This window comes from Aricia agestis, chromosome 10 (genome assembly GCF_905147365.1).
Source record: "Aricia agestis chromosome 10, ilAriAges1.1, whole genome shotgun sequence".
Taxonomy (NCBI): domain Eukaryota; kingdom Metazoa; phylum Arthropoda; class Insecta; order Lepidoptera; family Lycaenidae; genus Aricia; species Aricia agestis.
The window spans coordinates 10,075,016-10,089,077 of NC_056415.1; the positions used below are offsets into that span (position 1 = coordinate 10,075,016).

General features: G+C 35.0%; 1 protein-coding gene across 1 annotated transcript in view; it reads left to right on the top strand.

Annotated features, from left to right (window-relative positions):
- LOC121731287 overlaps window positions 1-13,445 on the top strand; it is a 36,068-nt gene extending 22,623 nt beyond the window's left edge. The window contains exons 3-6 of the mRNA XM_042120656.1: window positions 3,811-3,946; window positions 7,531-7,664; window positions 11,529-11,733; window positions 12,277-13,445. Coding sequence (XP_041976590.1) covers window positions 3,811-3,946; window positions 7,531-7,664; window positions 11,529-11,733; window positions 12,277-12,371 — 570 coding nt within the window. The 3' untranslated portion in view covers window positions 12,372-13,445. The remainder of the gene's footprint in view (window positions 1-3,810; window positions 3,947-7,530; window positions 7,665-11,528; window positions 11,734-12,276) is intronic.
- The last annotated feature ends 617 nt before the right edge of the window (window positions 13,446-14,062 follow it).

Genomic DNA, 14,062 nt, shown 5'->3' on the forward strand with positions numbered 1-14,062 from the left:
CCAATTATTTCATTTTCCAATTGATTAACTTTTAACTTTGCTTGCACGTGGCGTAAAAATAGCTATACAGGGTAACTAAACAAAGTAATAATACCTTAGGGTATGTACGTGTCTCTATAGAGTTTGCTGTGAAAGTATCAGCGCTGATAGAGTTTTTTTTAAATATAGTTTTGGCAAATTGACGTTAGCGTATTTTTCATACAATCAATATAGACAGCAAAAGTGACTTACAAAGCTGCTAATTTGCAGTGAACTCTGTTGGAGAGACCCAATAATTCTTCTTAAAATTTTAAATATAATAGACTCTACAGTATTATCACTTTGTCCAATTCCTTGGTTAGGTTTTTGTAGAAGTACAATCACCTTTGAAACACAATTAAGTAGAATCTCAAAGTGTGTGTGTCATGTTGGTGAGTGACCGAAAGGTTTGCAGAGTTCGTTAAAACTTTGTCGCTTCGCCAAGACAAGTACTCTCCAATAAAAACAAACAGCACATTTTGTTTTTACTTAGCTGCCAAGTTTCCAGCTACAGACTCAGAAACGCTGTTTTGACATGTGCAGAGAATACAACTTGTTATGTCAGTTGTATGCATTGTTAACTTGCCTTTAAAGGTTTTTGGAATTAAAAAAGATTTAGGAATTCTTGACGATGTGGCCTTTGATAATTTTGTACCTATGCAGATTTTTGGTACTGTGTGTAAAAATGTATATAATTAAAATATAAAAGAGAATATTCACTATAAAGAACCATTGGATAGCAATATTTTAAAATGATCGAAGAACGTCGGCTTTATTCTCCCGATAACCTCTCTACAAAAGAGATGTCATGTCTGGCCAGTATTGCATAAAAATTCATATTTTATAATGTAAGATGTAGGCGTACCCCTTAATTTTACTTTAGTTTTGTTCTATTAAATTCTTTCTTTGTTCTATTATATCTTAAAATATTATGTCGTCTATGTTCAGGAACATTTTGTTGTCCGTATCTGATTTTTGTAAGTTGTATGAAAATCCAGCGATTCAACTGCCAATCGATGGATTACTCATTAGCAGACAGTTCCTTTACGCTTACTATGATATGTTTTATAAAGGTATGAGAAACGTTTGCCGGGACAGCTAGTCCCGGCAAAGTTTTTTTGCCATATAAAGTATTTCGCCCGTATTATTTTATTGAAGTGATTAAATAAGTATGTCACCATGGCAACGTCCATCGCTATCCCGTCGCACAAAGAATGGTCACCGTCAGTCTCGAGTTGTAGTAATTTACATTTATTTATTCACCAAATGCACTTATCAATATAAAAAGTACCTAGTGGCCGATTCTCAGACCTACTGAATATGCATGTAAAATTTGGTCAAAATCAGTAAAGCCGTTTCGGAGGAATATGGTAACTAACATTGTGACCCTCCCTGTAGTTTACTATCCATACTAATATTGTCTGTCAGTCGGTATGTTACCTCTTCATGGCTAAACCGCTTTTGCTGAAATTTGTTATGGAGATATTTTTAGTCCTGTGAAAGGACATATTATTATGGTACTTTTTATCCCGGAAAAACGTACGGTTCCCGCGCGATAAACGATTTTTGGTGCAACGGAGTTGCGGGCGTCGTCTAGTTAATAATAAAATATAACAATTATTTTTAGGTTAAATTTTATAGCGAAACTCGTTAACACATCAATTCATTGACATTTAAATTTAGGCAAGTCTTTGGGAGACTTGCAGTGCACCCGTGAACATCAAACTTAATTAAGCTATTTGAACGGCTCAATTTCGTCGGAAACGTCAAAAGCTTTCGATGTCTGACTAGTGACTGTAATTGAGAAGCTTAGCAAGCCAAAAATACTGACAATCGCAAAAACAGTTGAGTTGTAATTACTGAATCACAGACTAGGTCTCGCATTAAATATTTCGAATAATGATACCTTTTGATATATACCTAGTTTCTAGCTCAAGTTGGCCTTAAAGAAGGAATGGCATGCGTTAAAAATCTATACATGTAGTAAATATGTAGAGTTTCAAGCATTGTTATAAAAATCGTTCCGTGATGTTGAACAGCAGCCACCATTTGGGTTGGTGGTTGGTTAGCTTTATAGTAAATATATTTTTAAATCATTATAATACTACATCACTTTTAGTACAGGAGCCCTAGAACATTTTTTTTTAATTACTTTAGTAATAAAAATGTTCTAGGGCTCCCGTACTTTAATATGCTTGTAATGCAATTTTTGCAAAGAGTTGTAACATTATATTATATTGTTTTAATACTGCACTGGCTGCCTATAAACTACAAACAATAAAACAAACCCTGTCGAGAAGTCTTACGAAACTTATAAAAATTTTCTAAGCAGTAAAACAGTTTTATTGCTTCAGTACGGACTGGCCGTAAATTATTTGTACATGACACACTGAATTAATAATGTGGAAGACATTTCGACGATAAAATATTGGACATTCAGAAAATCAATTTTATGCCCCTTCCACGTCATGTTGTAATAGAATTCTTTGAATAATCACCTAAATTATGATGATATTATTGTAATATTAACAATAATGTAGATAATATATAATATTATGATATCGAAGGATGAGTACTAACGAACAATTTAGCTTAAACTTCGTTGACACAAGATTGTGATGGTCAGTTTACATAGCAAATATAAAAAGACAATGCGATGCATTTTTAAAAACTAATCAAAATTGGAACTGGCAACCCTGTTGGGTTGCCTGTTTTGGTACCTCAGGCATAGACTGCATGTCTGTTAGTCCAATGCGTATTTTCTTGTGTAGGAAATAAAGGCTTTGGATGTCAATTTAATACTGATATTGCATTGCATCGACACATCACATAACACATTGCAATGCGGACTGACCCTCGGCGTTGTTCAGGCAAATCTTTGTGACACTAATATCCATACTATTATTTTAATTAATGCGAAAGTACGTGTCTGTCTGTCCGTCTGTTACCTCATCATGCCCAAACCGCTGAATCGATTTTGCTGAAATTTGGTATGGTTTGAGTCCCGGAAAGGGGCATAGGATACTATTTATTCCCGAAAAATTTACGGTTTCGGCGTGATAAACAAATTTTGCGCAACGAAGTTGTGGGCGTCATATTCTACCAAATAGTATATTACGCACCTAGGGCAGGAAAATAAGAAATATCTCAGATCACATGATCAATTGTTGGCCGAGGCGCCGAAGTCAGCAAACATGTGATCAGGGGCTTTCTTATTTACTGCCCATGGTGCGTATACTATTTTTCTCATCGACGGAGGCGGAAAACGACGACATCGGTAAGCGCAGCGGGAAGAAAGTTGACGTTTTCCGCCCGGAGGTGAGAAAATATAATTTGTACAATGCATAGTCTGTTAAATGATTTATCCCTGTTTAAAATGTTGAAAAAATGGGCGTATTAACAAGCACAAAACTGTACTGTAAATGTATGACTATCTTTATAAGGAAAAGATAATGATAATTGCTGTTTATTTTAATAGATGATAAATTCGTTTGTCGCGTTTTCCCGCCATCTATAGTCCGTGCAATCCACGAAGACGCGCCCCACTAGTAACTCCACCTAATCGTGTATAGTATATGTGTGTAAGCTTTCGCCAATGTTTGAGTATAATCGGTACACACTAATTACCTATGAGTGCACGCGCACACTACAATAAATAGACCAATTATGAAAAAGCATCACGGTCAAAGGGAAAGATACTCACCCAAAAAGTGGTGGGGCGCGTCTTCGTGGATTGCACGGGCTATAGTAATTAAAGTGGCGTCAAGTTAATGGTGTTTCATTTTGTCGCAGCTATCAAAGTCGGACGACAGGAAAGTGGTCCTACATCAGGTGACGCTGAAGTCGTCGGGGCTGTACCGGTGCGAGGTGTCCGCTGAAGCCCCGAGCTTCGCCTCCGCAGCGGGGGAAGGAAGAATGGAAGTCATTTGTAAGTACAAACTATTGAAAGGATAATATAAAAATACGTGTAGCACACGGGACTGCCGCGGTAAAGCTTCTTAGAAAATTGCCGACTCCTATTTTCTTCTGATTAATTTCCTTGACAGTTTTAGCATGTCCCCAGTCCCTCGGGCTCCCTGAGATCATATCGAAAAGTTTTGGTGTTTGGATGCTGCTGTCGATCCTGGCAACACATGATACAGTGGTGGGATTTGTGGTGGGCCAACGTCCGTTAAAAGATTTAAAAAAATGCCGCGGTAAGGCAATTGCATAGCATTTTTATCAACTTATGCAATTATAATTCGCACGCGCACAAACACCGTGCCGGAGTATGGCTACGCCGCATCGATCGGCACAGCGATGCGGCAACGAGGCACGGCTGTGCCGGCCAGAATAGGGTGTGTTAGATTTTTTCGTTGTGGTTTTTTTTAATGTAATAAGGGGTTAAACGAGCAAAGGGATCACCTGATAGAAAGCAACTTCCGTCTCCCATGGACACTCGCAGCATCAGAAGAGCTGCAGGCGCGTTGCCGGCCTTTTAAGAGGGAATAGGGTAATAGGGGAGGGTAGGGAAGGGAATAGGTTAGGGGATTGGGCCTCCGGTAAGCTCACTCACTCGGCGAAACACAGCGCAAGCGCTGTTTCACGCCAGTTTTCTGTGAGAACGAGGTATTTCTCCGGTCGAGCCGGCCCATTCGTGCCGAAGCATGGCTCTCCCACGTATATTTCTTGATTCGGTCACCGCGCTCAAAGCCCACGATTAAAACTATGCAATAGCTTAATAATAATGACACTTGAATACCTTGATAATGATTCGGCGACCTAAATATAGAGAGAACATAGAGAATAATATAGAGATGAGTTGTCTTGAGTGTAGGCTCTTGGCGATTTGTTAACGCGTACTACCTTGGATATATTTATGTACTAGATTAAAACGATACTATCGATTATCTTGGTGGCAAATCAGTTACCAAAATAAAGTCGTTTGGCCGATTATTTTTAAAACTAAAAAACTTGAGAGGTGTTAAGGGACACCCGAATGGAACGAAGTTATTTCTTATGTTCAAAGAACCTGTATAATGTTTATACATAACCACTCAAAAAAATATTAAAAAACGCTACCTATTGAGCCCAGCAATACTAACAACGCGTCACTGTTTATTCTCAAAAAACATCATCTAGCTGACTCATATATCAACGCCCTCTGCCCCTATCATGCAGGTACTAATGAAAAAGTGTCGAGGTCAAAATATATCGTTCTGTCTAGCCTCCTTTACGCCGAACGCGCGATACGGAACTTCGTTCCAATATTTTATAGTAAAAATTCTAAAACTCTAGTACCAGACACACATATCTACAAAGTACCCACTTTATTTTCAAACCAGCCTCCATGATTCCAGATATTCCAGCAAAGACTTAAGTTCAATGTATACTTATAATGGTACACAGAACTCAATATGGAGCAAGCCAAGTATGAGGAAAGGTTATATGAGTACCGAAGTCTGAACGCAATTTCAACGATGTCATAACCGCGTTGCATAACTTCTGCAGAAAACTTGCCTCAAATATAATGAACTTTATTCTTATTCTTGCTCGGATGATTACCGTTTTGTTTAGTCTTCTATAATTTCTAAACTTTTATACAGTTAGGAACGTAAGTTATATTAAAACACGTTTTTGAAAACGTGACAAGCCAAATCGAAATGATATTCGGTCTTTTTGTTTTATCTTTCCGCTAAATAAATGTTATGGCGACTGACGTGGTGTGTTTTCCAAAAAGAAGGAATTTATTGACTCGTCTTATAGATTCTTGTGTCGCTTATAGATTTTGACTGATTAATTTTTGTTAGTCAGTCGAAACTCTATTAAACTAAGCAATAATTTCTAGCATTTAGAACTAAACTTTAAGTTTCTGCATTGAAAAGAAATTTCAAGTATAACTACGCATTTAAAATTACGTAGTTTATTTTTAAAATATTTATATAAAAAATTAATTTGTCCCTATCGCTTATGCACCCACCGCAAGTTTTTAATTACTTTTAAAAAAGCACCAGCTGCCTGGAACGTTGTTATCAAAGAATCCTTTAATTAAAACTTGTCTCTCGAATAGTGTTGATTAATAAATGAATTAAAAACTATAATTAATAAAATTAAAACACTCTTTTGTAGATAATTAATAGAGAGAGTAAAATAATTACGTTAAATTACCTACTGGATAATACTATGTGAAAGAATGCAAATTGATGTTGTTGAATAAATAAAATTTTTCTTTAGGTGGTAAAGTTGTTTTCGTGACATATATGTTATGTATATATTTTAATTTAATTTTAAAACGTGATTTAGGGAGGTAAACCCGAATTTAACAACATTATTAACTAGTTTGTTTTTTCTAATCTGATGAAGATTAAAATCGATTCATTCAATTCGCTTAAGCACACATACGTTAAACTATAACACCTTTGAACATTGTCGTCAGGGTTTAAAATAGCATAAGATATAAATTAATGAAAGTAAAATACTCCCATTTTGACATCGAACTGGAATATGTATATTATGTAGTATGAAACTATGAATATAAATTCATTTTCGCTCCTGAACTTTAAAAGCAATGCACAAAAGAAAGGCGTAAAAGGTTACAAGTTTTATGCAATAACGCTGTACTATTTTGCTCTATAATATTATGGAGCTTACCTACGTGACTTTCTCGTATATTGTTCAGAAATGCATTATTTAGACGCTGTTAAGCATTCGTGTACTAACCCACATAAAAATTACGTATTGAGTTATGAATGCAGTTATGTTCTTTAGATGATTTAGAACAAGACTGCATTAAAAATTTATCAACAAAAAAAATGTGGGTTAGGACACTAATGCTTAACAGCGACCAATTTATTTTTAGCCTTTGTGATATCGGCTGAAAGTCCGGTGTTTCGCATTTTACTGCTTGCGTCGGCTTGCAAAGCCTCTAAAAGCGTCAAATGTATTTCTCGAATTCGTTTACCAAGCGAATAGACTAAAACGTGGCAGAAACTTAAGCGTACTTCTTTAGTTACAATACTCAAATGATTCTATCGTTTCTTTATGAGTTCTCCTATAATTATAGTACATTAATATTATGAAATTGGTTTGAGGATGTCTGAAATATAATGAATTATTAATAGAGTTAAGTAAGTACTTTTAAATTATCTGCGATCATTCCAGTAATATAACACACACATTATTTTTAGATTGACCCGAAAGTTTTGGAAAAGAAAACAGATTTTAATCTGTAGTAGAATTGATAAAGTTTACTGATGATGAAAAATTCTGTTTTGTAGTAATAAGTCGTATCGTGTATTCTAAAAATATCTGCTTATTAATAAAAAGTTTAAAACTATTATCTCTTTAGATTTTAGACCATTAAAATTCAAGTTAATACATAAGCTTTTAGGGTCCGAGCTATATCAAAACAGTAGTATAAGCGGTAAAGCAAACCACACATAAATAGCCTTTTAATGTCCAATCTTTTGGGACCATTATTATACCAAGAAAGCTTTTATATAACGTGTTCCTGACGAACGTAAATTGTTCTAGATCTACCGCGGGAGGGACCCAGAATTACGGGCAACGAGGAGGAAAACCGAAGAGGCGAATCGCTGTTCTTAAATTGCACCTCGGGTCGATCCTACCCCGCCGCAGTCCTGAGCTGGGATATCGATGGAGAGAAGGTAAGTCCAATCACATACAATATGGGCCCATCCATATAACTGAGTACCTTTTATCTTTAGTGGAATGTACTATAAAATGTTCGTAGATAAAAGCTGGAGTTACAAATGTTTTAAAGTTCTCGTCTCTTATGAAAAAGTTTGTGATGCTGGATTATGAATTTGTTTGTAAAGCTATTAAAGTTACACTTTTCCCACTAACATATTTATAGACGAAGGCTTTTGAACACAATGTTTGTTAATTCGTTATGCAAAATACTAAACAGATTTTGATCCTAGAAATCAGAAAAAGCACAGTGTTCCCTTGGGAGACGGTAACAACCAGGTCTTGAAAGCTATAGAAAGCTAACAAACAACTGTAACTAGGAATATCATTCATCTTCTGAATCAATAAAGTAGGTATAAAAAAAGAAAAGTAGACAAAAATTCTAGACCCGCCACTATACAATCATTTTAATATAATAAGACGGAGCTGACATCGTTAAAAAACACCTGGTGTTATTTCTTATCTAAATTGAGTTATTTTAAAAGGTGTAGATTTTGTCAAGAATCTTCCCGCAGCGAAAAAAAGATAAATTGGCCTTTATTAAAGGGCTGATTGAAAATTTTACGGGAGGTTATCTTTTGTAAAGTTATAAATACTTTTATAATTATCAGCCTGATAATGGGCAATCTCGGCGAAGTTTTTTATTGTTACCGAAACTTCTTGACCTTTTCTTTTTTTTTATTTTCATCATAAGGATCGTGATATTATTTTTCCTTTAAATTTTCTTATCTTGTTTTCAACTTGCGGTCACTAGTATATCATAATATTCAACTTACTATTAACAACAATATCGCACTAACCAGTAATTTAAAATTCTTGTAAGCATAATAACATCATCGCGAAATAACATGTATCCACTGCTTCTATTGCAGTTTTTGATAGGTTTCCCCGTGCATTTCCAATAGGTTTCTAGCAATACAGATTGGTATGAAATTCAATAATATTATAGCATACGCTCCGGCAAAATATCGTCGGTAGAATTTCGTATCTGTAACGTCACACTTTTCATGTACGGTACATCATAGAGGCATCTTCTATGTAAATATTTGATTATACTGTCGTAAGTTATAATAGTAAAAACTCTGTAATAGATCTCGTAAATTTATATTGGGTTATTTCCTGTTACGGCAACACATTACCGTAGTTTTAAATTGAAAACAAAAGTTTTGAGCTTCAAAATACACTGCATAATGGAATTAGTACTTTCCCGAATAGTGTAATATCCAGTGAGGCTGAAAACTTTCGTGTCAGGATTAGTTTTAATTTATTTGCTTACAAATATAGAGTATAGCTATTTGAATTGTAAAGTAAGTATAGTGTTGTTTTTTTTTTAATGAAATAAGGGGTCAAACGAGCAAACGGGTCACCTGATGGAAAGCAACTTCTGTCGCCCATGGACACTCGCAGCATCAGAAGAGCTGCAGGTGCGTTGCCGGCCTTTTAAGAGGGAATAGGGTAATAGGGGAGGGTAGGGATGGGAAGGGAAGGGAATAGGGGAGGGTAGGGAAAGAAATAGGGTAGGGGTTTGGGCCTCCGATAAACTCACTTACTCGGCGAAACACAGCGCAAGCAAGCTGTTTCACGCCGGTTTTCTGTGAGAACGTGGTTTTTCTCCGGTCGAGCCGGCCCATTCGTGCCGAAGCATGGCTCCCCCACGCATGATGTGTTTATTTTAACTTTTTAGCTACTGCATAACTTTTATCGTGGGCTTTGAGCGCGGTGACTGAATCAAGAAATTCCGTAACGAAAAATACCTAACACACCCTACTCTGACCGGCACAGTGGTGCGGCGTTGCGAGACTTCGACACGGTGTTTGTGTGCGTGTGATTAGACGTTTGTGAATTTTTATTTACTTTACCGCAGCAGTCCCCGAGTGCACCACGTATTAATTACAACTTTGTTTACTTGTAAGTTGTAACACGGAAATATTCACAAAAAATTTAAACAAATATATTTACACAAAATATTTAGTAAATCTTAAAATAAATTGTGGTTCAAAAATGTCATGCACTGTAGCATTTACCTATATATAAGGCTGTAAGACTGTACATTATAATAATAATTAATTTTATCTTCGTTTAAAACTTCTACGACACAAAACTTTATAAACCTTAGCTTAATTTTAAACGCGCCGAAGTTGCACCGCTGTCAATATCAAGACCATCTTTGTTAAGCCAGCCCGCTCCAATTTCATTTCGAAAAACCTATTTTTGGGAAAATGTAAATAGGTAAACAGATTGGATAAACCTTTGAGGTTCTTCTTTTGTAATTCTATTTTTGATACCTATTGATTTACTTTATGCCTTTATGTATTACGTTATGTAATTTTGTAGCCGTAGGCATAAAGTTACGTGTTAAATCAATAATGAATAAAGCGTTGATTTGTGGAAACCGGTAACTAATGATCTGAAATTATTGGTATATGCACCAAATGTTATTAGTAGTAATGGTGGATATAATAAGTTTAACTATATAACATAGTAATAGTGTGGTGTACCATAATATAATAATAACAAGGGGCAGTTTTTAAATAATTCATATAATTTTTTGTTATTAAAAGACTATTATTATTGACCAGATATCGAAATGATCTACAGAAAGGCATGTAAAAACAATTTGTTTTTATTGTTGACGAAATGTTTTTGCAATAATAATATTATAACTTCAAAACGAAACTGCACTCTGGACGTACAACTTTCGATAGACGTAACTCATAGTTACCGCCATCTATCCGTCACAAACCGAATTAATTTTGTTTGAGTACTACCCCCATAATAATTATAATGTTTACAACTGGATATTGTGGCCGTATCTATAAGCTCAAACGAAAACAAAAGGTAATATAAGAAGGACATAATAATATACAAGTTTGACGAGTATGTTTGTCTGTAATTTGTATGTGGGGGTTGCATTTAAATTACGCATTGCAAGGAGGGGGCTAGAGAGGAGGGGGGAGAGGGGGACCCCCTCAACCCTCCCTTAAGTTAGGAAATCAGTAGTTACCACGAAAAATATTTATTTTTATTTTATGAGGTTATGTTCAATAAAACATCCAAATTAATGAACTAACTAAAAAATTAGTCTTTTTTGGGTATGGGAAAACTCGGTTCTTTGTCTTATATTGTAAATATACAGCTCTAACGCTGCGGTAATGCAATGCTCTATCACCCTTGCGTAACAAATTATTATAGGCACTTAATTGCACCTTGGCAAACTAACTAAAGGTTTAATTATTGCATCCTCTATATTTTTATAAGTAAATATATTATATTATATTATAACAACTGGCTTTAATTAGACGACAGAGCGGGGCTCTTATTTCTGGGTAGTTCAGAAAAAAATAACCACGATGGCTAAGGCGGGAGCTTCGCTGCACTACGCTCCCGCCTTAGCCATCTAACCTAACCCAACCAAGTCGTATTGGGCCAGCACGGAGTAATACATTGCTATAATTCATTATCTAAAAATTGTATACTGTTCTTGTATTTATGATACTTATAAAAATTACGCATAAAACAAAACTTAACTATAGTGAAAAATTAATATTAAAGACACGTTAACAAATATTAACGTTACGTCACACGTAACTTCAAACGTGTAAAAAACTATGCAACTTCTAGGCACAAATCAGGTGCCATTTGAAAGGGGTAACTAACCTCTATAAAATGCCACCGTTCCCTCCCCTCTTCCTATAATGCGTGATTCAAATGCCAACCCCTTTTTAGCCCTTATTGTTCATATTTAGCTCGTGCATTCCTGGATGTGTTGGTCTTTTTTTTTCAATCTAATTTATACTTATCTTTTGTAACTTTGTTACCAGGTAACGGATCCCAACCTTCTCGTGGAATACCCACCTACACAGCATCTACACGGCTTGCTGTCTACCGCGTTGGGTCTGCGCGTGCCGACTGGTCGCACTATGCAGGTGCGATGTACAGCGCGAGTCGCGCCCGCCTGGAGGGAAGGCAGCGAAGCGGTGATCGCTAACAGCCATGTTGCTGACAGCAAAGAAGCTATGTTGTTAGGTAGGTAAAATTTATTATGCTGAAACGTATTGGTAGGTCGCGCGCTTTCAATGTTCCATTCACGATTCAAAAAGTTGCGTGTATCTTGCATTGTAACTACTAGCGTTTGTTCATAATTTGGTAGTATTTAAATACTGAGCTCAGCCAACAGATAATAATGACTTGGCGTAGCCGGCCAAATAACGTAGGTTTGCCATCCTTTATGAATAAATTTCTCTAATGATATAATATTATGTTACAATCATACTCAGTAGGCATCATACGAGTATAGATACAATTACGTAATAATAGACATTTTATCATAATGAGACTGCAAAAATATATTTTTACTTACATAACCTTCTCAAAATTGTCAAACACAAGTAAACTAATATACAAGTTGAATACAAAAATAACTGAAATATAAATTTCCAAAGTCGTAATACGTCTGAAAAAGTCAACATCTGCTTTATTAATCCGAGACTGTCAACAACTTTTCAAGAGCTATCATTTCTCGTAAAGTTGGTCCATTAACTCAAATAATAACCCGCTTATTTGTTACAGTGAGGAGCGCGGGCGAGGTGTCTACGCCGAGTGTAATACTGTTAACGCTACCCTTTCTACAACTCTTTACTTCGCTAATTGTATCAGAGACGTGATAAATTTTGTATAATAGGGTGTTATAAACATTCGGAAGTTAGGAATTTGTACGAAACGAAATTGTTTTTAAACCTGTTATATAGTTTTATCTCGCGAGTCGCCGAATAAAGGGGTGACTTTGAATAAAAATTAACGGTTCTTAGTTAGTGCAATCTATTTATAGTGCGACCAGTTTAAGCGCGACCTTCGTAGCATACTAAATGTATGCTACGAGTATGCTACGAGAGTCACGCTTTAAGTTATCAGTATATAGTTTTATAAACCAAGTTTGTATATTTTAAATTCGTCTGAAATAAAGAACGTTTTGTGAAAAATTGTAGGAAAATTAAAATTTAAATCAAGACTGCATTAGTCTCTAAATTTTGGAACACACGTGTGTACAATAAAAGACATTGTAATTTATGCTAACGTAGAAATTACTGATAGTAATTTTGTACATTTAGAAGCTAAATCCTTTTCTCGTTGTATCAAGTCACCTCTCTATTCACATGTCTACTCGCTTCGTTTTATACATAATTATTTTCCATATTAGATAGATAATAATTGGTAAATAAAACATATCTTAACCTAGATAGCGTTTATTTTCTATACTGTGTTGATAGTGTTGTTTTAGAGGACGTCAATTTCAACGATAAGCTTTGTAATCTAAAATGTAAATAGTACGTTAGGAGCGCCTTCATAATTAAGAAATATGTGAATAACACTTCGAATGTTTTCTTTTTAAAAAGCATAGATATACGTTGTAGAGTAAGCGGCGAATGTTGAATTGTCTAACAATATTCTTGTGAGATTCTATTGCATTAGTTAAGGCATCTGAGCATAGAAAGTATAAATGTTTGGGTCTTGTAATCCCCGAAATAATATAAAAAATAAGGCTCGGTTTAATTGCGTCCGCCCAAACGCGCGGTTTGGCGTCTACACCGCGAGACCGAGCATTCGGGCGGACGCATATGAATCGAGCTTAATATCAAGACAGAGTTTTGTCAAACAAAAAGTGAGGGTTTTTTTTTTGTTTTAGACGAAAATGCGTGGCAAGGCATGGCTTTTGCTGTTTCAGTTTGTGATTTGCAAACTCTGACTTTACCTTTTTTTGGTCCGAGTTTTAAAATAGAATATGATTATCGTAATAATTTAATTGTCTGTTTTGGGTATTAAACTGTGTCTAAAATAATCTTTTAACGTAATATGTTATTCGAGTACCGTTTTTTTGTTTTTTTGCCAAAAAAATACTAATTATTACTTCATCGTTGAAATTTTCTTTATGACAGAAGATGTTGGCACAATTTTATACTATCAGATTATTAATAAGTCTGAATTTTTAAACATTCGTAAAGGATATAGTCTGGATAACGTTATTTTATTATAAAAGTATTAATATAACAGCTATAATCTAGTAACCATATCAGGTTTTACATATCTTCATACCACACGAAATCAATTAAAAAATTGAGTTGCAAAAAGTATTTTAATGTCTTTTTGTTATATTATTACTTATTTAAATATCAAAATAAACATTTTGGTTTTGAAAAGTCACGATAGATTATTATTGAATATTTTTTTAACCGTCTGCATTTTTATAAAATGTCCAAGAATAAAATAAAGGAGAAAATTATTTGCAATTATAAAATATAAGAACTATTATATTATTATGAAGATTATGTGTTTTAAATAGGAATGCTTATTACATACA